Raw genomic sequence first — 25,623 nt, 5'->3', positions numbered from 1 at the left:
AGCTACCCACAGTGCAACACTCCGGAAGTCAACTCTAGCCTCGGTACTGTGGAAGCGCTCCGCCGAGTTAATGCACTTAATGCACTTAGAGCATTTTCTGTGGGGACACACACACTCGAATATATAAAACCGATTTCTAAAAGACCGACTTCTATAAATTCGACCTTATTCCATAGTGTAGACATACCCATAGACTCAGAATTCTTGAAGAAAGATTACTGGTGGTCAGAAGATAGTAGCCATCTCTCTCTAGTGCTGTAATTGGACAGCAATGTCATTCAGCAAAAGTAGCTAGAATACCTTGAAAGAGCTAGTCAAATGAGCAGACAAATTAATTTGTGCAATCTGCAAAGAAGCCATTGACAAAATAGCAGCAATTTCCAAAATCACAGGCAGCAGATGCCATATTTATAAAATTTTCCATGCAAATGAGCATCTAGAACACTGAAAGGAAAAACAACAAAGAGGCGTTTGTGAAGGGAGACTCTCATTTTTTATAATCCATGACTTTTGTGGTAATCCAAGACTGTAAATTTAGACTCTAATCTAGACATCTGGGGCTGGATTTATTCTACCAATCGACAAGCTACAAATAACTGTTCCACATCCCAACAACAGAAGACAATAGGCTCATTTATTTATTTTGCATAACAACATGCTGGAGGCAAACTAAAGTGGCATTATCCCACAAAGTGTTTTTGTTATAGAAGAACATTGATGGTCTTAAGACTGTTCTAGTCACTCACAGTTTTTAATTCAGTTAAGAAGCAAAGACTCCACATTTACACTGTGGTCCTGTTGGATGAGTAGGAAGGCAGTGGAAATAAAAATAGATCTGATCCAAAGCATCTCTTAGAAACCAAATAAAAGCTAAATTTGGAAAAGAAGTGTTCAGCTGGAGAAAGATGAGCTATCTAATACGAGGAAGAAGGATAGACTTGTGGTTCCCACACTGGTGTGTAACACTGGGTACCTGGGTTCAATTCCCAGTTCCACCACTGACTTCCTGTGTGACATTCTGCAAGTAATTTAACCTCACTTCATCCTCCATAAGAAGAGGGTAACACTTCCCTACCTTACAGAGATGTCAAAAGGATAAATTTACGAGGCACTTTGATGCAGTGATGGGGACTGTAACAGGGTTGGGACTCACCACCGCAGCGCCTCCTGCTGTTCACTCTGGGAATTAGCTCAGTTCATGCAGAGCACCATCTCTCGCCCTAGATTGGCGTCTCAACCCGCATTGCTCCCAGCTTGCGGCATCCTCTTCAGGACACTGCCCTCCGGCAGTGCCCACTGCTCCGGTCTCACCCCCTTCTGGGGGTTTGGTGTTATCAGCAGTCCTTCTCTTCGCCCCAGCAACAATAGCCAACCACACCCCAAAGTCTAACCCCTTTTGGCAGGGTTCTGGTGCAGTCCATCATGGCCACTCCAAACGGCCAGGTGGAAGTGCAAGGGAGAAGGCGGGGACCCAGGCCCGCCCTCTACTCTGGGTCCCGACCCAGGGACCCTTTGGCAGCAGCCTTCCTGCCTGCCCTCCTTCTCTCCCTTCATCCGTCTCTCTCCCTGGGCCATTTCTCCTTCGGCCCCTTTGCACTGGCTAGGCCCTTTTTCTCAGGGCCTGCAGCCCGGCAGGTACTGGGCGGGAGTTCCCTTCTGCTCCCACTGCCTGCCCAGCACTGCGTTGTCCCGGGTGCTAGTCTCCTCACACAGGAGACAGACCTTCACCCTCTGAAGCCCTGGGAGAGAGTGCGTGCTCCCATGCTGGGAAGCCTTTATATAGGGCCTAGCCTAGCCCTGATTGGCTGGCTGTAGTACTGGCCCTGATTGGCTCTCTAACAGGCCTTCCTTGATTGGCTGCCACCTTGCACAGCCGCTCTGGCCTGTTGTAGCCCAATCTGGCATTGGGGTGGGGCACCGCTCCACCACAGGGACCATATACAGTACCTAGATAAGATATCTTAAAAATAAATACACATCCTGAAAACCTTTAGATGATGTAGACACAGTTCAGACTGACTTGCCCTTTCCAATTTAGAACTCCAAAGTATGGTTCTTTGAGCCATATGAAGGGGCCCTGATAAGCTGAGCTATGTTTGACCATTTAAAGGGATTACACTTTTCTAATGTCATTGATTGCAGGTATCCTCACATCTTGACAGAGCTGAGCTGGTTTATTTTTAAACTTGGCTGTTTGTGAGCAGGCAGGATATTGACATAGCTGATCAAACTTGCTTCATATGTACAACGACAAAAGCTTGGATCTGGAGGAGAAGTAGGTTGGTGCACATTCAAAGGGATCCAACCGTATTAGAGAAGCTGGGATTATGCGACACGAGCTCTCTTTTGAGGAGATGGCAGATTTTTCAGGAGTGGAAGGCAGACACAAAACTTTGCCTTTCACAATACACCACAAAATTAAACACACACGCACGCATGCACCCCGTTATATAAAACTTATATCTGTCAAATTGAAGTGAGTTTTTCTAAATAATGCTTCGCCAAAACATTTATTGGCCTGTTGCAAGATTTTTCTACATTTCACAACTCACTGGGATTTATACTGAATAATAAAAGAACGCAGGACCTTATGCAAAACCCATTGAGGTCAATGGAAAAATTCCTATTCAGTTCAACGGGCATTAATTCGGGGCTCTTAATGAACATCCCCAGCAACAGCACTATTAATATGATTTTTTTTCTTTCAAATAAAGTGAAATTAACTTCGTTAACTGCAGGTACTCATAGTTCTTGCTGCTCATTTGGGATGTCAGTTATTTTATTAAATACATCCTTTTAAAAGACAGTTTTTAAATCAATCTCACTGCATTATCCTTACTTTTTCATTTTATATTTATAATTATCTCAAAGAAGTTTTGGAAAGCTACAGAAGGAGAAAGTATTATCGATGCTTTAGAGCAGGGGGCAGCAGTGAGGAAACTTGGGATGTTATTTATTCCCAAACCATCTCACTGTGACTTTAGGCAGTTTTAAGCTCTCTGTTCCTCAGTTTCCCCACCTGTAAAATTGGGATGAAAATACTTCCTATTCTCTGTAAATACTTTTAGTGGGTGTTGCTTAAGTGCCAAATTAATGGGCCAAATCCTGAAATCGTTCTTAATTTAATTCAATTAAACAGGACTTCAAAGAAAGTTTCACCTCTGTAAAGACTTTAAGATTGTATCCACTATTGTCATCTTAGCGATTACTAATTATTTGAAGCACATCTGAAAAGTACATTTTATAGTAATAAATGTTTTACATGCAGTTCCATACAAGGATCAAAACTCCCCTTTTCTACTTCATTGCCTGCCTCTTCTGGCAGATCGGGATAGAAGAAAGGAATGGACGGTATCGCACAAATGGATTCTGCAGGAATCTGTCTACTGCAGGATCCAGATGACAAAATATAAAATAGCTTCAGCACCAAGCTTCTCACCCAGCTCAACTGGTAGTTGGTGCGATGGCAATTTAGAAGTTGCTCCAGAGTCTAACACATGGTGATCCAGCCGATGAGCTATCTAGGCACCTGACCCTGGTGATATAACTTTTATTCAATTTGCCTTCAGTTCAGACGAACTGGTGCATTCTCTTCCACTTATTGCATAAGGTACTGCAAGAATCCTTCAGTAAAATCTCCCAAGGCATCCTTTTATGAAAGGGTAACAAAGTGTTTCTGCATGGTTATATTTGTTTTTTAATTGGTGTTGACCCATGACCTGATCTTGGAAGGTTTATGTTTATATTTCAACTACAATCTATATGTCAGAGAAAATTAAGATCCTTAAAGATGATGGTATTGAAGCTGCAAGGCAAGTACGAAAGAACAAAAATGTCCAAATAGTGGAAATTGGCTTGACAACAACTTTGAGGCCTAATAGAGCCTAGAAGGCCTAATCAGTTAGCATAAAGCCTAAATACTTAGCATGAATGCTTGACCTAAGGTTATAAGATGTAGCAGTATGTATCTTGTGATAAACAAGTAAACCACCAAGGAACAGACTAAGCTTAGAATAATAGACTTGTAGGGGTTTTTTGGTATCTCTAACCAAGGAGCAAAACCGCATTTATGTATCAAAACACCACTGTGAAACATACGTATGCAGATCGCCTAGGACAACAGTTGGATCCCTAACTACGGTCCCACGGAATAACAATCATGGGTAAGGGACCAAGTCAAAAATGATCTCAGATATGAGAGGAGATATGCATGGAAAGTAGGGTTATAAAAGCTTGGCAGCCCAACCCCTGGTTGGGTAAACCAGGATGCTAAGATTGTGGAAACTGAATGTCACATCCACTAATGGTGCTGCTCCACTTACTATTCCTGTGGGTTTCCAAGAGTATGCACAAGATAGTGGGAATACTCTTGCTATATGTATCTATCTTCTCTGTCTTTGCTCTTATACTTGTCTGTATTTTGACATTAAATAATGTCTGCATATCCTTATGTACGTGAGTCACCAATCTCATATATTATACATTTTACATAGCCACCTGAATAGAGAACCTGTTATTAGGGACATGTATTTTGTGCCCCAAATCCATCAAAAGGCTATATTGGATCTAAGCATTCTTCTTCAGCCAGCCTCATTCAAGTATATTATCTATGACCTTCAAAACACAACTTCCACATCCTAGAGGCTACGTTTTAGCTTAGAGATGGTTGTAGAGATGGGGTGTAAGTAGCAAGAAATATGGCCCACAATGTGCACCATAGTCCTCCAAAACAGGAAATCCCTATTTTAACATGTATACACATTTAGGTCTCTGTGATTAGATGTCAGGCTTTAGGAACCTGAATTGATATCCAGAACTATTCTGGTTTCACAATAGCAGCTGTGTTAGTCTGTATTCACAAAAGGAAAAGGAGGACTTGTGGCACCTTAGAGACTAGCCAATTTATTTGAGCACAAGCTTTTGTGAGCTACAACTCATCAACTATTCTGCTGACTCATTTTAGCACTCCAAACAGGTTGGTCTCAGTAGCACCAACTCAGACGTATTAAAGGCCGAGAATCCCTCTCTGAGGGAAGAGAGGTCTAAAAAAGAAGGACAGGAGAACTCCCGTGTAAAAGCCAGTCCAAGAGGTATTCAGGCTATGGTTTACATTTGCAACTCCAGTCCAGTCTCAGGGTTCTGTTATTTAAGAATACCGGCAAAACCCAGGAAGGGGAGAATTTTGAACCAAATCCAAAATTTTCATTTTAATTAAAATAAAAACGGAGAGACTCGAATCTAGCCCTGAAGAACGGCAAGAAGACTCTTCCCACAAAAATCAGTGTTTTACCGTGGAAAATTTCAATTTTGTGACAACTGCATTTTTCATCATACAGTCATTCTGACTGAAAATTCCTGACCAACTTTACCGCAAATAGTGATGTCTCTTCAGCTAGACACCCAATACAATATCGTATTAACGCGGATTTAATGACAGACTAAGTAATTATAATGCCAGAAGCTTGTTTCAGGCAGGCTAAGTAGTGGCAATCCTAGCAAATCATTCTGCCATTAATGTAAAAGGGCAGTGCTATTTACAATGACTTGTTAAGGTCTTCACCCTAAGCAAAAAGAACAACACTTCACAGTAACACAAATAGCAGCAAGTTGGAAGGGCCATAAGGAAAGTGAGAGTGTGTGTTTGGGGGGGGGGGCACTGAGGGGAGGAGAAGAGATGCAAGAGTGCCAAGGACTGGCAGAAGTATACTTCTCACTATTTATGTTTCAAGACACACAAAAAGGCCCGTCTGTGTATAGACTGCAGGGAAGGGCACAGCATTTCAGGGAATTTTTCATCCACTCTTCCTGATTTTGGCTGGTGCTCTAATTGAACATGCCAAAACTACAGGAAGTGGTTCTTACAGAATTTGTGGCCTGACTGGAGACCATCTTACTGACCCAAGTAATCCTGCTGATTTCAGTGGAACTATTTGAGTGAATGAGGTGAGCAGGATTTGTTCCCCGATTCAGAAGTACTAGATATCCTTCACAAACCACATTCATTTTCATAGACTCAAGGGGGCTAGATAATTTGGAGAGGGTTATGATAAGCATTCCAGACTTCTGATTGCTGTTCAAGCCAACTACTCCTCTAAGCCATGCAATAAATGAATAAGTCCTTAGCATTTACATAGCATTTTACACGTTCCAAGTGCTGTACAAACATTAAAATTAACTCTAACTACTGAGTCAACATTATTATCCTCAAATAAAGATGGAGAATCTGAGTCATAGAAGGTTAAATGACTTGATCAGGGAAAGAGGCCAAATTAGATCCAAGAGCTGCTGCTCACAATCCTTGTTTAGTCTACACTGCCTCTTTTGAAGTTTGCCCAAACCTAAATACCCCTCTCTGTATAATAAAGATGAATAATGTTTACTATGAGATTTTTACATAATTGTGTAGGGATGGAAAGCTAGAGGCCTCAGTCTGTGTGGTGACTATACTGACAGCTGTATCTTCCACTTTGAAAACTAAGAACTTTAAAGCCTTTTTAAAAAGAAAATTCTGTAAGAAAAGAGAGAAAAATTCTCCCACAATCACACTGGAGGGAAAGCATCAATGAAAAATTCTCCCCTGGCCTCTTGGTTACTTCCAAAGAACAACTGACCTCTTCCCTTTTAACTAATTCAATTCTACATACACATGCAATTTTTGTTACATACACGGATACTATTTGACTCTTCTAAGTGAACACTGAGTTTTATTTTAAAAATAAAATACATACATTTAAAAGTAAATGTAGGCTAGTAAGCATTTCATACATTCACTACTCTCTGTAAAATGCCTACCTCCTTAACTTCTTTTTACATCATGTACTTTTTTTCATCCCCTAGATTCAAGTGTGTCCTGTGACCTCAACAGATCATGTTTAAATGTATAACTGTTTGTTCAAATACTTCTATGGTGTCACACCTCAATCTTTTTCTCATGAGACTAAACAATCCCCAACTTGTCCATCATTCCTCATACATTCTCCCATTCCATTTAGAAGGCCCAGATCTGCCTTCCTGGCACACTCAGATTTTCCACTAATTACAATGTCTTTCTAAAAAGGTCTGCTCTAGTATAACCAGAAATTACAGGCTTGACACAGGAGTCAATGGTGAATTTCTATGGCCTGTGTTATGCAGTAAATCAGTCTAGGTGATCATTTACGGTCTTAAAAATCTATGAGTCATTAGAAGTAACTGGTGTTCAGTGAATGTAACATTAGACCCTTGATCTTAAACTATAAAAAAAGCTTTCTTCAAACATGGGTACCAAACCTGAATTAAAAATAAATTATGCTCTGTGACTCCTATGAAATAGGAGATTAACTTTCGAAGCTGTGAGTCTGGGCTCTTAGATCTTTTATATAAAAGAGTCAGTTCAGGATTTTGACATTTCAATGAAAAATAGGGAAATATATTTTGAATAGCTTTCATGAAAAACATTTTATTTCCCATCTAGTTCCTCTATTTTCTGTATGACTGAAGTGCCAAATGCTTTCTGAAATGTTGCTTGAGAAATATGCAGAGACATTTTCCCACCTTGAGACTAGTCATATGGTTGGTCAGTTTATTTTGATCTTACAAATTACTCTAGTCTCATGGTCCAGTTGCAGCACATGGTTTAATACACAAAACTTACCACAGAAACCTTACCTACATATATACAGAAAAAGAGACAAATCAATAAAATAAACAGAATTAAACCTGTTGCAGGCTCAACTTCTACCCTAGCTTTCCGTCCATCTATCCCTCAGTGCCCCGATCCAGGAAAAACTTAGCACAGGTGATTCATGCAAAATATCATGAAGGCCATCAAATCAGAGTTCTAAAGGGAAGGATGCATATTGGAGAATGCCCTGCCACCAGCCCCACCAGATTATAACAGGAGCAGGATGTTGGCTTCAGTATCTTGGATGATCACTGCTGCTGCAATATTACAATTCCCTTCATAGTTAGGACCCAAATTGTTCACATCTGCACTGATCAAAGCCAACACATTAAACTTCACTCAGAAATCAATGGGTAGCACACAAGGATCACAGAGCTCTAATATAATGTGCTCTTGGCAAGTAACGTAGCTTAATAAACAGATCGCCACGTTCTCCACTGGCTACAATCTCTGAATGATTTGGAGATGCAGAGCCAAATATGTCATGACAAAGGCATACATAATCATGGCACGGTCTGCATCTGAAAGAACAGGAAATTCAAATACTGAAGCTAGTATTCAGCTCAGCGTGTTCAGTGTACCCATGTCAATACTGAACATAAAATATATTTGTTCTCCTGCTTCTTTTTCAGCTTTTATCTTATGGGCCAGATTGCGCACAGCCCCTGTGTGGGTGTACAAAGGAGACAGAGGTTGCCAGGAGCCTCTCCTCCACCTCTTGAGCCTGGTGTGCCAGGGTTGGGCACCTTGGGAGACCTTATGTTCAGGGCGGGCAAAGGTTCCACATGGAAATTGGAAGCGGGGGAAGGCAGTGAGTGGTCATGCCTTTGAAGTAGCCAGTGAAGCTGCCTGAGTGCATAGAGTGTGGATGCTGCCATTAGACCTGAGCAGAATTTTTTGGCTAAATAATTTATTCACCAAAAAACGCGGTTTTGGTCAACACAAAACTATTCATGAATTTGACACATCTTCCCAATAGTTTTGGCCCCCAAAAGAATTAAATAAAAATCCACCCTAGACAAAACAGCCAGAGGAGGGGGCAACGTGCCATTTATAACTTTTAGCCCAGTGGCCAGGGCACTCACTCATGGGAAACCGGGGGTTCAGTTCCCCCTTCAGCCTGGTGTGAAGCAGGAATCTGAAGTGGGGTCTCCAACCTCACAGAAGTACGTGTCCTAACCACTGGGCTAAAAGCTCTAAGGCCGGGGTTCTCAAACTGGGGGTTGGGACCCCTCAGGGGGTCACAAGGTTATTACATGGGGGGGTCGCGAGCTGTCAGCCTCCACCCCAAACCCCACTTTGCATCCAGCATTTATAATGGTGTTAAATATATAAAAAAGTGTTTTTCATTTATAAGGGGAGGGGTCACACTCAGAGGCTTGCTATATGAAAGAGGTCACCAGTACAAAAGTTTGAGAACCACTGCTTTAAGGGGAGCAGCTACCTTGTGAGTCTAGCCCTTTCAAAATGCCCAGAAACAAAGTGTTTTGGGTCAACCCAAAATGAACGTTGTTGATTCACTGAAAAATTCCAAATTTTTCAATTTCAGTTTTGACCCAAACCAATTTCCCCCCCCCCCCCCCCCCGGAACAGTCAGGGAACTGAAAAACAAGTTATTTGCCCAGCTTTAGCTGCAGTAACTCCCTCGAGAGCTCCCATGGTCTGAAGAACTCTGCACTGCCCCCAGTGCAGGCTCCTGCCACTAAGGCATATTCGTGCCTTAAAGATCAATTTTAAAGCAATCTGTTGCACTGGATTAATTTCTTGCCTAGGCTTAATGATGCAGCCCATGCTGTCAGTTTGAGGGTAGGTCTGAAATGCAAGCCTGCCATAAATCTCTCTCTCCCTTGTACTGGTCGTCAAATCAGATTACCAAATCTGGCCATAGCCCTGCAAAACACTATTGCAAATTTAGCACAAAAATTACCCAGATCCACAGTTATTCTCCTCCCGCCATTGTTCTCGTTTAAAAGAGAAGTTTGATTATATCAGGCAAATATTTGTCTTTGTGTAATAGCTTCCCTCAACCTTATAAAAATTTGCTGTCTCCTAGATTTAGCTGTGGAGGGTGCTTTTATATAACATGTCACCGCTCTGCCCAAATTCAAGTGCAACATAAGGCACTTGATTATACTAAACTGTGAGCAACATTATTATAAGCAGTACTCATTATATAACCAATTATGCAGTTGCAATTCTTCTGTTGAATCAAGAAGCTTTCAGTTCAAAGCAACAGGAATTGCAATACCCCATCTTTGATAAGCCTTTAGTTATGCACAGATTATTAAATTTCTGTGGCCTTGAGATTTCTAGAAATAGAGCAAAGAAGTCTACATCTAAATACTGGCTCATACTTCTTGTTGATTCAGGTACAAAGCTTCTGTCATTGCAGAGCTGTTCAGACTGTTCTAACTACACACACTGCAAAATGTATGCGAACTGCAGGTTTTCTTGTGATAAAACTAGCTAGCGAAATCACTCTGCTGTCTCCAGCTCTGGCTTGGCTCTATACTGATGTTTACTATTTAGTAAATACAGATTTATTTAGTTTTAAAAAACCATACTGAATTATAAGCTAGAAGCTTTTGATACCCTTTCTTCCATGTCTTTTTAAATAAGGTAATGATAACTCAAAAAGCCAGGAGTCGTCAGGAAAATGCTGAATTCATGATTGCCTGCTCTTTTCTAAAAGCACAGCAGCACGCACATAAAGAGATGTAATCCCTTAAAGGAAATGGTGTATTACTACGCTGTTCACCAGTAATTGATCATTCTCCATTTATAGTGCTTACATTCCTCCCACCAGTCGTTTGAGAAAGTATTGTTATACCCCACTTACAAATTTGGAAACTGAGGCACAAGATGGGAACTGATTTATTTCACACAATTCCTGCTCTGCCAATGAATGATAACATAGGAGTTCCTACCTCTCAATCTTAAGATTGTTCCCAATAATGCAGCAAATTGCAATCCCATGCAAAGCAGGGCAAATACATCAAAATGTGTTCTATGAATATTTGCTCAAATAAAATAATTTAATTTGCTTTGGCTGCATTTTTACTTCTTGTGTGTTCACTTTCTGTAAGTTTTCTAGACAATGAGTTTGCTGGCATAAGTGTTTGCAAGAACAAAGGATTTTAAGCAAGTATTTGCCAACAGTAAGTTCTGCAGGAGGTGTCCCTAGCCTCTGTTTGCCAGAAGCTGAGAAGGGGTGACAGGGGATGGATCACTTGATGATTACCTGTTCTGTTCATTCCCTCTGAAGCAACTGGCACTGGTCACTATTGGAAAACAGGATACTGGGCTTGATGGACCGTTGGTCTGACCCCGTATGGCTGTTCTTATGCACTCAGATGTGGAGTAGTCGCACCAGAAACTTTATTATTCAGAGAGCTAATTAGAAAACACAAACACTAACATGTTAACTTTATGCTGAATCAGAGCTAACCAATACAGCTCAAATATTCTCAAAGACCTGCTCAATAGATCTAGAGAAAGGACAATTTTTTAATTATAGTCGTTTCCAAAAAGGGACAGTTGTGGCATGAAAAATTGGCTACTTGGAACTAAATTCTCCTCCTAGATCTTCCCAGCACTACTCAAAGCTGGTATGTGACTTTCCCCAAGTATGTGGGCTTCTCACTGATGTCACAGAAAATTCCAATCCACACACGCTGTGAGAGCGGAAGGCTGAAGCGGTGTACTGCCGTGAGATTGAGAGAATATTGCTCTGTGCCTCACACAGAGCAGATATGTTTACTGATTAAGCCTGATACTGCAGTCTTCACTCCTACAAGCCTCCCAGGTCCAGATTCTAACAACCTTCCTCAACAAAACTCCCACAGGCCTCAGGTAAAGTTTTGCTGAGGACCAAAATATTGGGGAGTCATGTGGGCGTTACCTAGCCACAAAGGCTTTAGGGCAAGCTGGAAGGAGAATATATTAAGAGGCACATCTGGGAAGTAATAACATATTACTGGATCCCAATTTTCAAAATAGAGCACGCACCCTATTAATATTTTCCTGGCAGTAGGAATCTCAGGCACCGTACTGGATGCAAAAGGGACAGATGCCCTATCTAGAAGTAGATTTCATTCCTCTGGCCACGTTGTAGGCCAGCACACCACATGCGAGTATCAGGTCTTTCCAGCATCAACATCCAGCTCATTGGCAAGCTCCACAGTGTTAGTAAATACAGATTTATTTAGTTACAGGCAGCTCTGGAGTGACCTCTGACCTGGTCACATGACCAGCTGCCTTCTGAATTGTTATCATCTTGATTCCCTTTGACTCTACAAAATGTATCTTAAAGTTACTTGGGAGTGTCGCATGGCATTGAACCAACTCTTTCCGTGTGCAAGTCTACATGTGTTGTCTAGTATCAGAAAGGTCCAACCCCACAGAATATATCTATGACCTTCTTAGGCCTTCACTTTAGTCCAATTGTCTCTATCTTGCTTGCTTTTAAACCAGAAAGTTACACTATTACTTGGGAAACTGCCTTCTCTCTACCACTCTCATATGATGTTAGGAACATACAGTGCTTACAAAGCATTCTAGGTATCTGGTAATAGCCCTGTATTACAGAGAGGGAAGTTCAGGAAGGGAAGCTAAGTGATTTAAGCAGGATCTCAGATCTGCCTTATTTAGAGGACTAGATGCCTTATACGGAAGGCCAAAAAGATTTAAAAAACTAGCTCCAGAACAGAGAGTTTTCTAAATGGCATTGGTGGGAAAAGTGGAACGTCTCCCCCCCAGGAAACCAGAACAGAAGCTGTAGCCCAAGAAGATTGTGTAGCAGAGCAGTTCGGCTCTTCTGAGTAAAAAAGCTCCCAGAAACCAGGAAGCTGAGCTACAATAACTCATGCTGATTTATGTCACTTTAACTCCCTCACCTTTCTTTAACTGAGGTTCTTCTGGTTAGAGCTATTACACTTCAGTTCTCATGAGGCAGCTTTGATCATTTCAGAGAAATGAAAGAAACTGCTGCAGAATCTGGACACCTATTCCAAGTAAAACAGAGTATTAAATTGCATTATATCAAGTTCTATCACTCTTGGGAAATACAGGAATATTTCCTGCATAGTTGAAGACAGTTTGGAGACCAGAGAGCACTAATTTTTAGAATTGAATGTGCTGTAAAATGTTCAATTTCCGAATAATGCATGTGACTTCCGCTTTATCAAAGCATGATGGAAAAACATCTGACTCTGTTAATGTTACATCATGATACAAGCCATTTACGTAGGACATATAGTCAGAGAGGACAGGTTGTTTATGGCATTCTTATTCTAGATCAACCCAGCAGCTACTATAGTACTATGTTATATATGATCTTGAAAGGCAAGAGAAGCACAGAAGGTCAGGTCATGAAATTAAGCCTAATGTGAATGACTTTCCTAATATCCTTTACAATAATCTATTGTCACAGTCCTTGTAGAGGTTATCTAGGGCCAGAAAACAGTTTTGCTTATACAGTCTTATGAACTTCAAATTCCAGGAGTCTACCCAGGTGGTTTAGGAATCTCTGATGTAGACAAGATTCAGAAGAGATAAGTGCTGTTCAAATGGGCAATTGTTTATGAAAAGCAATTTAGCAACAGATTAAAATAACCGTCTTCAACCAGATCAGGTATTAGCCAAAAGTGTGAGTGTTGGATATACTGCATTTTATACATGCAGTGTTGCTACTTCTCTCATTGTGACAGATCATATTATATCATAACCAGCAACATGGATCACCAGCTACAGAACCTGAACCAGTCACCAGAAAAATGTTGCATCTAACTTCCAATAATTTTTACTATCTCCCAAATACATCCACATACCTTGAAACTGGCCGAAGATATTTTTGCATGGCAACTCATTTCTATTATTATCTAGTAATACTTTCTCAATTTCTTTTTCATAATGGTGTGACCTTTAGTGCTATCTAGGAAGAACTTCCAGATTCATAAGTGATAAGAAAACCAGTGAGAGAGAGAAAGTCTTAAGAAACAAGAGTAAGACAAAAAGTCACACACGAGCTGCAATAGTTAACCTATAGTTTGTGCATGGAATGGATCTTAACAGGGCAAGGGTGGCCTACAGCTTCCTGTGGTTTAGAATTACACTTGTACATCCAGTTAACAGAAATTATAAACCTCAAGATCAAGACTTTAACCTCAAGATATTGTCTGAACCTATCTAGTGTGACTAGCTACCTAATCACAGGGCTTGTCTTCGCTACCGCGCTAAATCGGCCCTGCTGCAATCGATGCAGTGGCATCGATTTAGCGGGTCTAGTGAAGGCATGCTCAATCGATGGGAGAGCGCTCTCCCATCAGTTTCTGTACTCCACCACAATGAGAGGTGGAAGCAATATCGGTGGGAGAGTGTCTCCCGTCGCCGTAGCATAGTGTGGACCCCATGGTAAGTAGATCTAAGCTACATTGATTTGAGTGACGCTACTAACGTGAGTCAAATTGCGTAGCTTAGATCGACCGCTGCCTGCAGTGTAGACAAGCCCACAGTCTGACTGATACGATGGAGAGACCAGTCTGCCGAGATAGCAACCATAACAGGAGCCAGTAGGATCTCTGGATTCTGACCTGTGTCATATGACAGTGATATCAACCTTTCTGAACCCTGACTCGTGTCATGTTACTGGAGCCAGGAAGTAGTCTCCAGTTAGCATTTCTCTGTCTCACGCCTTTATTACAGCAACCATCTCAAAGAGATAAACTACTGCAAGCATACAAACCAATCTTGTAAAGGTGCTGAGCGCTCTCAATGCTTATTGGTTCAGAGGAAGCACCTAGCACTTTGCAGGATCAGCCTAGAGTAAAAGAGTAGTTATTCATAATAGGCAAAGAGGTGGTCATCACACAAGATTAATTTTCAATTTAATTTTACAATAACCAGTACAATAACCACCACCAAAGCATTCTGCCCCCACCCCACCCCTTTTCTTTTTTTTTGTCCATTTATGATGCTTTTCTGATTCATTTGCACCAGATCTGAAAACAGTTTTGCCTTCAAGTAGAGAATATACTATTTTACTTGCAAAAATTGTACAGAGCCAAGTCCTGGTAATGAGAGGTAGGAAGGGATGGTCAGTCCACCATCCTGCAAATGAAGAACACTGAAGACATACTCTTTGGCCAGAATGAGCAAGGCTTCTTCCTGCTCCAGCACAGGGCTTCCCAGGCACAAAGCATGCTGGTTAAACTGGCAGGAGCAGAAAGATGGCTGCAGCCTCCCATCCATGGAGAGGTTCAGAGAGCCCCCAGCACTGAGCCTAAAAAGTACAACATTGGCCAGGAAGGCCAATGTAGCCCAGGAGGGCAAAAGACACTTTCTGTCAGGCCCCACTTCAGGGAATCACACCTATTCAAGAGAACACTCAAGCACCTATCTAAACTTTAAGCATGAGCTTAAGTCATCATGACGTGTCCTTGCTTGTCAGTTTAATAGGCAAATACTCTTTAATCACCTATAAGAACATAAGAACGGCCATAGTGGGTCAGACCAAAGGTCCGTCCAGTATCCTGTCTTCTGACACTGGCCAGTGCCAAGTGCCCCAGAGGGAATGAACAGGTAATCATCAAGTGATCCATCCCCTGACACCCATTCCCAGCTTCTGGCAAACAGAGGCTAGGGACACCATCCCTGCCCATCCTGGCTAATAGCCATTGATGGACCTATCCTCCATGAACTTATCTAATTCTTTTTTTAACCCTGTTATAGTCTTGGCCTTCACAACATTCTCTGGCAAGGAGTTCCACAGGTTGACTGCTGAAGTCCCATTAAAGTCCCCCAATAAGACTAAAGTATATTTTTAAGGGATGTCCTAAACAGTGATGGACTTGGGCATGTACTTATGTGCTTTCCTGTATTAGGGCCCCAGGGCATCCCCACAGCAGCCTCTTCAGGTGGAGCAGAAACTCCAGGAAATGACACCACCACCATCTGCCTCTCTCAGGTAGATTCCCCCTAGAATGCAGAGCTAGACACAAGCACAGAAGACTGGCAAATACATCCTTCTGGTATCAGCTTCCCAGCTGTCTAGGACACTGGAGCTTAGTCACACTTTTCTCCTACATGGATAGCAGCAAACACTAGGAGACCCAACTTTATCCCACACGTTTCAGTAGCTAACTCAAGTTGGCTGTTTTGAGGCCCCTCTTTCCCCTTTTCACCTATTAAAATGCTATAGCAAAACCACAGTTGATCCAACACTATGAATGTAAATTAAGTGTGTGCATGCTGATATTCATAATCCAGTTAAAATGAATTATTAAACTGCTGAAATAAAATTAAGTTATATAGTAATATTTCTTGCTGGCCCTACGGGCTGCACTCTGTCTTACATTATACAAGCCTATAAAATATTTAAAGTGACCATGTCTACACAATTACACATAATTCAGTTGAGAGGAGTATAGCGGTAAATGAAATAAATCAGGTTGGCTCTTGTGTCTGTGCAGAACTCATATTAAAAATATATTTAAAATCAAATATTACATTTACTTTTCACTAAGAAAAATGACTAGGTTCTCTCCCCAGCAGGAAATGAACAGCTCCCATTAAAGTCAATGGGAACTGCTCGTGTCTTGCAGAGGACTGGGGTTGGCTGTGAACAGGGCCTATGATATTTATACAGTTATTTGGTAGTTTAATTTGGACACGGTATTTGTTCTTATTTCACCTTCTTTGTACGATTTAAACATCTGTCATCTTCCACCCCAAAAGTGGTGGCATTTCAGTGGTGGGTCATATGGTTCCTGAATATAGGATCATAGAATATCAGGATTGGAACGGATCTCAGAAGGTCATCTAGTCCAACCCCCTGCTCAAAGCAGGACCAATCCCCAATTTTTGCCCCAGATCCCTAAATGGCCCCCTCAAGGATTGAACTCACAATCCTGGGTTTAGCAGGCCAATCCTCAAACCACTGAGCTATCCCAAAGCACTGAGATGTTGACTGTGCCCCAGGAGCAGTGTGGGAAAGAGGCATTTTTCTCTCCCTTCTCTCTACTTCACTAGCATAGTTGCATTGGCTCCGCTCATTTCCTACCTAGGATCAGGGGAGGAAGTAGTGTTCCCATAGCACCTGATTACCCTTGCATGCTTGGGCCCAAGATTCTGGTAGCCACACAGAAGTGTAATGGGAGGCGGGCAGGGAGTCCGAACAATAATAGAGCCCTACTAAGAATCTGTTATATAATTATATAGTGCTGGAGATGCCTGTCCATTGCTTTCTGGATTTATAACCGCGCTGAGTTGAATAATTTTTCTAATCTCAATCCACATTTGGAGCTCACTTCTGCATGGTGCTGAGTGCCCTCAACTTTCCCTGACATCAGGGGGAACCAAGAGCACTCGGCACCTTCCAGGAGGAAGCCTTAAGGCTGTATTTTGTGCATCGCTGAGTGTGAAATGCAAGCTATGAACTGTATGGCACTTGATAAGTAGCATATTATGCAAATTGAAAAGCAGCACAATTTATTTCAATCCATGATAAGAGCATACACAAGACACAATTGCTCAATTAAATCATTTGTGTCTCGGAATTCAATAACTGGTGAACCTTTTTCAGAGATTTTAGAAGTTGTCTTTTCAACTCTTCCTTGAGATGGGGAACTTTCTATTAGCTAAAGATACTACTAAAATACACCATTTTTAATTCATACAGTTATTCTAATCTTATTAGAAAGGCTGCTATCTCCTGAGTGGCTTATAAAGTCTCAGATTGTACTATAAATACAAGACAGCTTCCATTTGGCATTGTGCTTTGTTATGGAGAGTAGAAAGAATAATCTGTTTCGCTAGCTTCTTACGTTTATGTATTTTTATTTGTGTTTATCTCAAAGCACATTATATACATAAACACACACCAAACTATCAAAATACAGCCAACAAATCATAAACAGATCTCCTTAAAAAGGGTCATGCACCAAATATTCCTATCAATGGGGACTCCTCATCACAATTCTCTGACCATCCCTCATCTTGTTCCCTAACCCCCTCCAATTACAACTTGGAAGAACAAATGAGCCTTGCATTGTCCCCCACTAGGGCAGAAAATCTGGGTTCTGGCAAGCCAAGACAGGAACGCAAGTCCACAGCTAAGGACGCTTTGTGGAGGAGCTCCAGCTGTCAACCTTCTTCTGATTATGCCAGGAGGTTGTAAGGTCAGGTGACTCAGACACCGGTAACTGCCACGGCATTACATGGAAAGAGAGATGGTGCCTCAGATAGACACAAACCACTTAGGCATTTCTGGGTGAATAGAAACACCTCAGATGTCATCTGGAAAACAGCTGATAGGTTGTACAGAGCATGGCGGCTCACCGGTGTTCCTTGCTTTCTGCAAGAAACACTATGTAACAAACAACCTGACAAGCTATGCTAGCTGAAATTTCTAGTTGGTTTGATAGTGCAGCATCTGGCAGAGCACATGTCAGGAAACGAATCAGCAGGTTGCATAGCTCCATTTCTGAGAGAAGAAGACACCATCTTTCTGCTTGGCAAGTATGAAGAAATGAAAATGTACGGCTGGGTGTCATCAGCATACTGAGGACACCAAAATCCATATGCTTACTAGTTTCTGTAGTGACTCTGTATATAGGTTAGATAAGAGGGTCACAAAGCAGAATCACTGTCTACTATAGATCGATTGATGGTTGAGTGTGTTTGTGTTTCTTTTGGCTTTGCCTTAAGAGGGATTTTACCTTTTAGTTACCTAGGTGTCCTTTGTCCTCTCCAAAATCACTTCTGTACTTTTCCATCTTGGTTTGTGAGAGCAGAGGTGTATTCTTTCCAGTGTATTCCCTCTCCCCACTTTCTGTTGCATGCAGTATATTATTGTTAACCACATGGACTTTTATTAGTGCTCTTGGATAGTCTGGAACTTAAGTAAGCTGCGGTTTGTTCAATACTTTCTCTGCCATACACATATGACTGATCTTTTCAGATTGCCTCTTTTCTCTGGCTCAGAATGCGACTCGCCAATACTAGCCTGTGATTTATTTCTGATATAATGGTCAATCTGATATGCAGTTCTTTGTTTCTCCAATAAGTGGCACTTGTTGCACACCATGTCAGATGCTGTTTTTGTTGTCTGCAGTGTCCCAGGCTATAGGGGGTTTGCAAGATATAACAGTGCTCTCTAGTAAAAGTTTCGCTTTAGGTCTTCCTTTGCGGATAGTTTTTAAAAATTTTGACTACATTGTGATTGGCATAATGCAGTTATTCCTATCATAAACAATTTATTTGTTTTTGTTAAATGTTTATTGTGTTTGGATATCAACAGTTATTAAATAATTAGAAGACTCCCATCACCATGGTAACTCAAGGGGGCAAAGGAGAACCCTAGTGTATTTTGATAAATACATTTTTGCATTTAATCGACACCTTGTGAATGCGCCCAGATACTACAGTGATGAGCATCAAGGCATAGACTAACAACAAAATACGAGGCCCCTTTCCTCCCCCGACCCCACCATAACAACTTTAACAAACAGAAACCGAGAAAACCTAGACTGTAGGTTGAATATAAAGGATTCCAGAATGAGAGGTAGGTGGACAAAAAGATGTGATGCCCAGAATCTTTCTGGACTTAGACATATTTCCAGTAGACAATTTCCAGGGGAATGGGCCTACTACTAAGAATTCCCTGAGTCAGACTTTCTCAAGCTGCACTGGTGAGACAGAAAGGTGAATTATTACAGACTAGAACTGCTAGCATGGAGGCTCAGAAGGGAAGAGGGCGGTAACCTCTGACCCAAGATCTCTAGGGCTGTAGACAGTAATCATGCCAATAACAACAAAAACATGCAGCAACAGCTCAGAATCATAGAATCATAGAAGATCAGGGTTGGAAGGGACCTCAGGAGGCCATCTAGTCCAACCCCCTGCTCACAGCAGGACCAATCCACAACTAAATCATCCCTGCCAGTGCTTTGTCAAGCCTGACCTTAAAAACCTCAAAGGAAGGAGGTTCCACCACCTCCCTAGATAACGCATTCCAGTGCTTCACCACCCTCCTAGTGAAAAAGTTTTTCCTAATATCCAAGCTTCATGAAGGCAGACTAGCAGTGGAAGGTAGATCAGGAGGGAGGCTAAGTTGAGAGCAAGCATGAGAGAGTAGTGAGGACAAGAGGTACTTGGGTTCAAGAAGAAAATAGGAATTTGGCTGCAGGAAGGGAAGTAGATGTAGACTGTGTACTAGGAGAAAACAAATGGGCAGTCATTGAACAGAACAGAGGGACAATGGGACAAGAGCAGAGAGCAGAACATGAAGAGCCTGATTCTTCACTGCCCTTCCAGATGTGCCAAATGAACACAAAATGAGAAATCAGAATGGCAACATTCCCCTGATCCCAGCTCTACACAAGGTACTGGGACATTGAGAACAAGGCCCAAAGAGAATAAGCCCATAAACATAAAAAACCCTGCAAGATGGTCCCCAAAGATAAGGCCAATTGATACAGCTGAATTCATTTTATTTTTCATTCCTTTCAAGTTCCCTGAGAGTTCTTGTGTTTTCCTTGAGTGTCCACATCTTACATCAATAGAGATGTTTTGCATTTCACGGAGGAGATGCACCGATAAGTGAAGCAACAAAACAAAGGCCCAATTTTGCAGCCCCTCACTTTTGTGAGCATTGCTTCTTCCCTTGACATCAATGGAATTGCTCGAATGAGTGTGGGTTTTTAGGATCAGGTCCTAACTGGTTCACATTAAAAAATAACTACACAACACAAAATGGAAATGGGATTTTTAACAATCTAGCCATCAGAACAAATTTGTTTCCTCTCCTGAAGCTTCCGCTATGTATATTTTGCTGAAGTTGGATATTTCAGCATGGTGACTTTTTCAGTATAATTGTCTGCGGAGAATTCGTCCTTCACTTTATTAAACCAGGAAAGATATTTATAGACTAAAGTTTTACTTCAAGCCCTGTCACATACTATATATCGATGATGCATCAAAGTACAGTAGTGAATTTGAAATGTATGGAAATAGTCTTTCAGAGCCATTTGACCCCTAACAGAACAGACACAGGATGGGCTGGACAGTGATATCTTTTGGAACTCAAACAAGGAGAAAGGAATTTTAATCCAACTCATTCCATATTATCTTCTATTTAAAGCAGAAGAAGGAAGAAGTTAAAGACACCCCTGAAGATGACACAGGATATATATGTGTCTCAGGTCATCAAAGAATTTACATATTACATAAGCTGCAAGGGACCTCCTGGCTCATCAGGTCCAGTCCCCTGCTGTCATATGCAACCCAGTCATATGATCCTGTTCATAAATTTATCAAGCTCCATCTTAAAACTAGTTGTGTGGTTTGCCCCCCACTACTCCTGTGCTCCAGAATCTCATTCCTCTGATGGTTTCAAACCTTCTAACCTTTATTGCAGTATGCAAACTACAGTCCTTAGACAACAATAAACACGTGAGACCCCACGTCTTTTCACAGCAGACAACTTGCACAATGCATACTCCAGCCACAATAAGAAATCTGTGATAAAAAAAAATTGCTCTATGGCTTTGATTTAAGTTCCTCATACAGACATTATTTTATTAGTATTTTTGCATGAAAATCTACTCAATTTTGGCCATACTGTTCTACATATAAAGACCATGAACAATTCCACATCCACAAGCAGGATCATTCACCTGTGAAACTGGTGGGCAGTTACCCTAGCCAGGGAAGAGAAATACAGTTGAAAGCATTAGCCTTTTTAAGGGCCTTTCCTTAGGGCTTGCTCTATGAACCACAAGACAGTCACAAAACAAAAGCAAAAAAATCACCGGGCAATGAAACCCATGTCAACCAACCAAGAGAGGAGGAGAAACATCTTTCCCTTTAGTCTTGCTTTTACCTAGCTTCTACTTTCACAGATCCAAAGGCCAGAAGGGACTACTGTGATCATCTAGTCTGACCTCCCATATAGCACAGGCCAGAGAACTCCCCCAAAATAATTCCGAGAGCAGATCTTTCAGAAAAACATCCAATCTTAATTTTTAATTGCCAGTGTTAGCGAATCCACCATGACCCTTGGTAAACTGTTCTAGTGGTTAATTATGCTCACCATTAAAAGTCCATGCCTTTTTTTCCAGTTTGAATTTCTCTAGTTTCAACTTCCAGTAATTTTATATGGTACCCCCTAGCTGTCAGGAGCCTGTTAACCTTTTACAAGCTTCAGCCTCTTTACCTTTTCACAACCTAGAAATGCGCCTTTGTAGCATTTTAAACAGATGGCCTAGAAGGTGAAAAGATATTAAACATGATCTTTCCAGCACAATCTTTTAGGCTTTGGGAACGTAATACCCTTCTTTGCTTTGGAGGTCCCCTTTGGTGACATTCTAACAGGGCTAAATGGACTCTGGACCCTACCACTGTCTGTTTCAAATTTTACACATTCATAGGCTTTCCAAATATTGAAAATACAGTAAATGCAAGAATTAAACAGCATGAGTTGCAGAACATAGGTAATTGAGAACAACATAAGTTTTATAGATTCCTATTGGCTAGCAGAAACTGGAAACAATCAAACAGCAAAACACTGTTACTGCTAGTGTTCTAGTCTGTAGCTGTCTAGTTTGAGTCTGGCTTTGTCTACAGAATTTCTGGAAGCTTCTTAAGCGGGTTGATTTGATCTCCAAATCCCTCGGTGTTTTCTCTTTTAGTTTAAACAAAAATGAATCGTGTCAAAATAACCAAGTGGGTGCTAAACAAATCTTCACTAGATAAAACACCGTATAGGGTGCAACACTCTAGGGCATACAACAACACACACTGTCTCTGCACACTTGCAGTGCCAGAATCAGAAAAACAGCAGTCTGAGGGTGCAATCGAATGATCGTCCATTCAAATGTATTGGTGAGGTAGCTGAGATGAGGACAAATGTAAATGAATACCTCTCTTTTCCCATCGCTGTTTCTTTAGCCAAAATGAATACAGATCTAAAGGTGGGCTCCATTTTACTTTATAAGCATGATAAACTGCGCTGTCATGATATAGTGAACACTGTAATTAAAGGCTTGAAAAACATTTCTTTCATAAGCAAAATGGTTTCCTTTCATTTCACTAACAGCTTGGCAAAAAATTCCCCTGTGAAGGACAAGGGGCTGATATGCGATCATTTAAGAATGCTGTTCTGTATTATTTATGACTAATGTTTGTCACCAGATTATGGCAATATTTACTGGATGATTATGTGGGGTTATTGGAATGCTTTGCTTACTGCATTCATATGTTGATTCGCTTTAATAGCAGGGCTGTTAGGAAACTAGCTGGAAGGCCATACGATACCGCTAAATAAGTAATCTCCTGGTAACTACATCAAGGTGATTAACATTAACTGTGAATATCCCACTTCTTTGGCTTCAGCCTGGATTTACCCAGCTGTCTTGCCAAGGCTGGGAACAGACAGATTTAAAGATTAAAAAGTGACGCACTCAAGGAGAGAGGTAGGTGTCAGGGGCTGTTCATGAAGACCAAGCTGACAAAGACACAGGCTCTGCAAGAAGGTCTGAAGCAGCCTGGCCTTCCTAAGCTTCCAGGGGTTGGTAAGCCTTAGGCAAGACAGACATGCATACAGGCAGCTTTAAATCTTTTCCCCTCTTCTGCTTTACTGTTCCTACTGTTAAGATTAAACAGTACTTAGCTCTCGTAAAATGAGCTGGCCATTGTATTCACTGGTGGTCAAAGCTCCCAAAGGGAAGACTTGCAGGGCCAAAGCCAGTTGGACCTGCTGAGAAATCACAGTGGCACACGGGGACTATAACCCAGAGACCCTATTGAAAAGCAGGAGAATTACAGAATTCCACCTTGAAAGAGATGAGCGCACAGAGATGCACTCAGGCACACCAGAGAGGGGTCACAGACACAGCTAGCCCTGAAACCGTGACATCCCTGTTTTGGACTGAATTATTTTTCAATGTTTTATGAAAATTCCCTCTGCTGTTCAGTTTTGCACATGGCAAAAATAAATAAATAAATTCCCACCACTAAACATCATATAGTCCAATTCAATGGCATGACTTAATGCAACAAAACAGGTGAACATTTAAATGCATGCAATTCAGAGTTACCACTAAGCAATCTTGTGCCATCAGGAATTATTCTGGGGCAAGGATCATATTTTCATTCTGCATTTGTACAATACCTCACACAATGAGGTCCCCATCCAAGACTAGGACCCCACGGTGTTACCATTGTACAATTATTATTTTGTATGACTTTATATGCGGTTAATTCTTGGCCCTACTGTAAATGTGCAATGTGGCCAAGTTATGGTTGGTGTGGGAAACATTATTTCAAACTCCCCAACATTGATGCATTTGAATTCTCAGACATAGTATTGTACTGGCTTAGATTTATGAAAAGGGGAAAATATGAGTCAAGTATGGGAATTAGCAAACAACTGAACATGAATTATGTGCTCACTGTACTTGGCAAATCCTACATTTTGGTGAGTATAAATGCTGCGGAAAGTGCTCAGAACTATTTATCAGTTATCCCTCAATATTAGCTCAACAGCAAGACCAAAGCATTAAAAATAATGATACATACATAACTTTTGATTCCGAAAGAGCTCAAAGTGTATTACAGATCCTGAACCCAATCCTAGAAGCAGTTAGGCTCTGATCCCATGCCCTGAAGTCACTGGAAAAAACACTCATTATTTCAACAGGCTTTGGATCAGGCAATCAGTTTGTGAAACTCCCATTACACTTCCAGGGATATTCTGCCCATGGGCAGCTTGGGCCTTGTATGCTCTACAGTACATAGGACACCCATATACACAGTACATAACGCACCACCATTTGCCTCTGGGGAGAAGAGCTGCAACTAGATAACAGACAACAGCACACCTTATTCTTGTTAGTGACGAATGTCCAGGCAAAGCAACCCATCCTCAAATCTCATTAGACCAGCAACCCAACAATACATAAGGCAGGATTAAAAAGTGTACTTGTACCATTTTTCGGACTGTCCTCTCTTCTGGATAGGGATAGTTCTTGCTCTGTTTGGAAAGCATGCAACATATGGTGGGTAATACCATATTCAAACAAACAAAACAACACAAACAACATTTACCTCCTTATAGCCCATAAACACCCTTTTTAGCAACTGAAACATTGGTTAAGAACTGTGTGTTCCGACCATAGCGTGGTACACTTGGCTGGCAGATACAATACCGCTTTCATAGCTAGCACCTCCATCAACATACAAGAAAAGAGAGCATTTAAAGCTTGCAGCTTTTCAGTCACAGCATAAATGCTAAGTAACACTGATCAGTAGCAGCCACTGCAGGTGCGATTATAACAAGCGTTCCCACTTCTTGGTTCACAAGATGAGGCATCACTTTGCAATACCTTCTGCCCTTTCAGTGCGTAGGAGGAAGCAAACATTATTAACCTAGTAGCTTTGTCAGTGACTATAGCAGGATAGAGAGCTGTACTACAAAACACGTTAAGATTTAAAAAACAGAAACAAATCCAAGAAGGGGGAATGACGTAATATGCTAAGACCATGCTCCATATATAAACAGTATTTCACAGGGTAAGTCTGTAGTGATCTGGAATTTTGAGAAACTTCAGTCAGTGCTGTTTGATCACTAACAGATCTATACAGCTACCTAACTAGAGAAAACACTAGCTATATAACATTTATTCATAAACCAGTCGGAGAACACTTCAATCTCTCTGGTCACTCGATTTCTGATCTAAAAGTGGCAATTCTTCAACAAAAAAACTTCGAAAACAGACTCCAAGGAGAGACTGCTGAATTGGAATTAATTTGCAAATTGGATACAATTAACTTAGGCTTGAATAGAGACTGGGAGTGGTTGAGTCATTATACAAAGTAAAACTATTTCCCCTTGTTTATTCCCCTTCCCGTTCCTCAGACATTCTTGTTAACTCCTGGAAATGTGCTGGAAATGGCCCACCTTG

At 41.3% G+C, this 25,623-nt stretch overlaps 1 protein-coding gene across 8 annotated transcripts in view; it reads right to left on the bottom strand.

Annotated features, from left to right (window-relative positions):
- The window catches only part of FGF13 (fibroblast growth factor 13), a 384,330-nt gene that overhangs the window by 286,415 nt on the left and 72,292 nt on the right, over positions 1-25,623 (bottom strand). For 5 of the 8 annotated variants that reach the window (XM_073358426.1, XM_073358428.1, XM_073358429.1 and 2 more), the window contains one exon: positions 24,648-24,692. The exons of 2 other annotated variants lie outside the window; for them this stretch is intronic. In XM_073358426.1, the coding sequence (XP_073214527.1) occupies positions 24,648-24,692 (45 nt within the window). Of the gene's footprint in view, positions 1-10,904; positions 10,933-24,647; positions 24,693-25,623 lie in introns of those variants that run through there. One more of the 8 variants, XM_073358435.1, reaches the window with a different exon arrangement.

Source organism: Lepidochelys kempii, chromosome 9, assembly GCF_965140265.1.
Source record: "Lepidochelys kempii isolate rLepKem1 chromosome 9, rLepKem1.hap2, whole genome shotgun sequence".
NCBI lineage: Eukaryota > Metazoa > Chordata > Testudines > Cheloniidae > Lepidochelys > Lepidochelys kempii.
The sequence above is the reverse complement of the archived record's forward strand: the minus strand, read 5'-3'. Positions and strand labels throughout refer to the sequence as shown.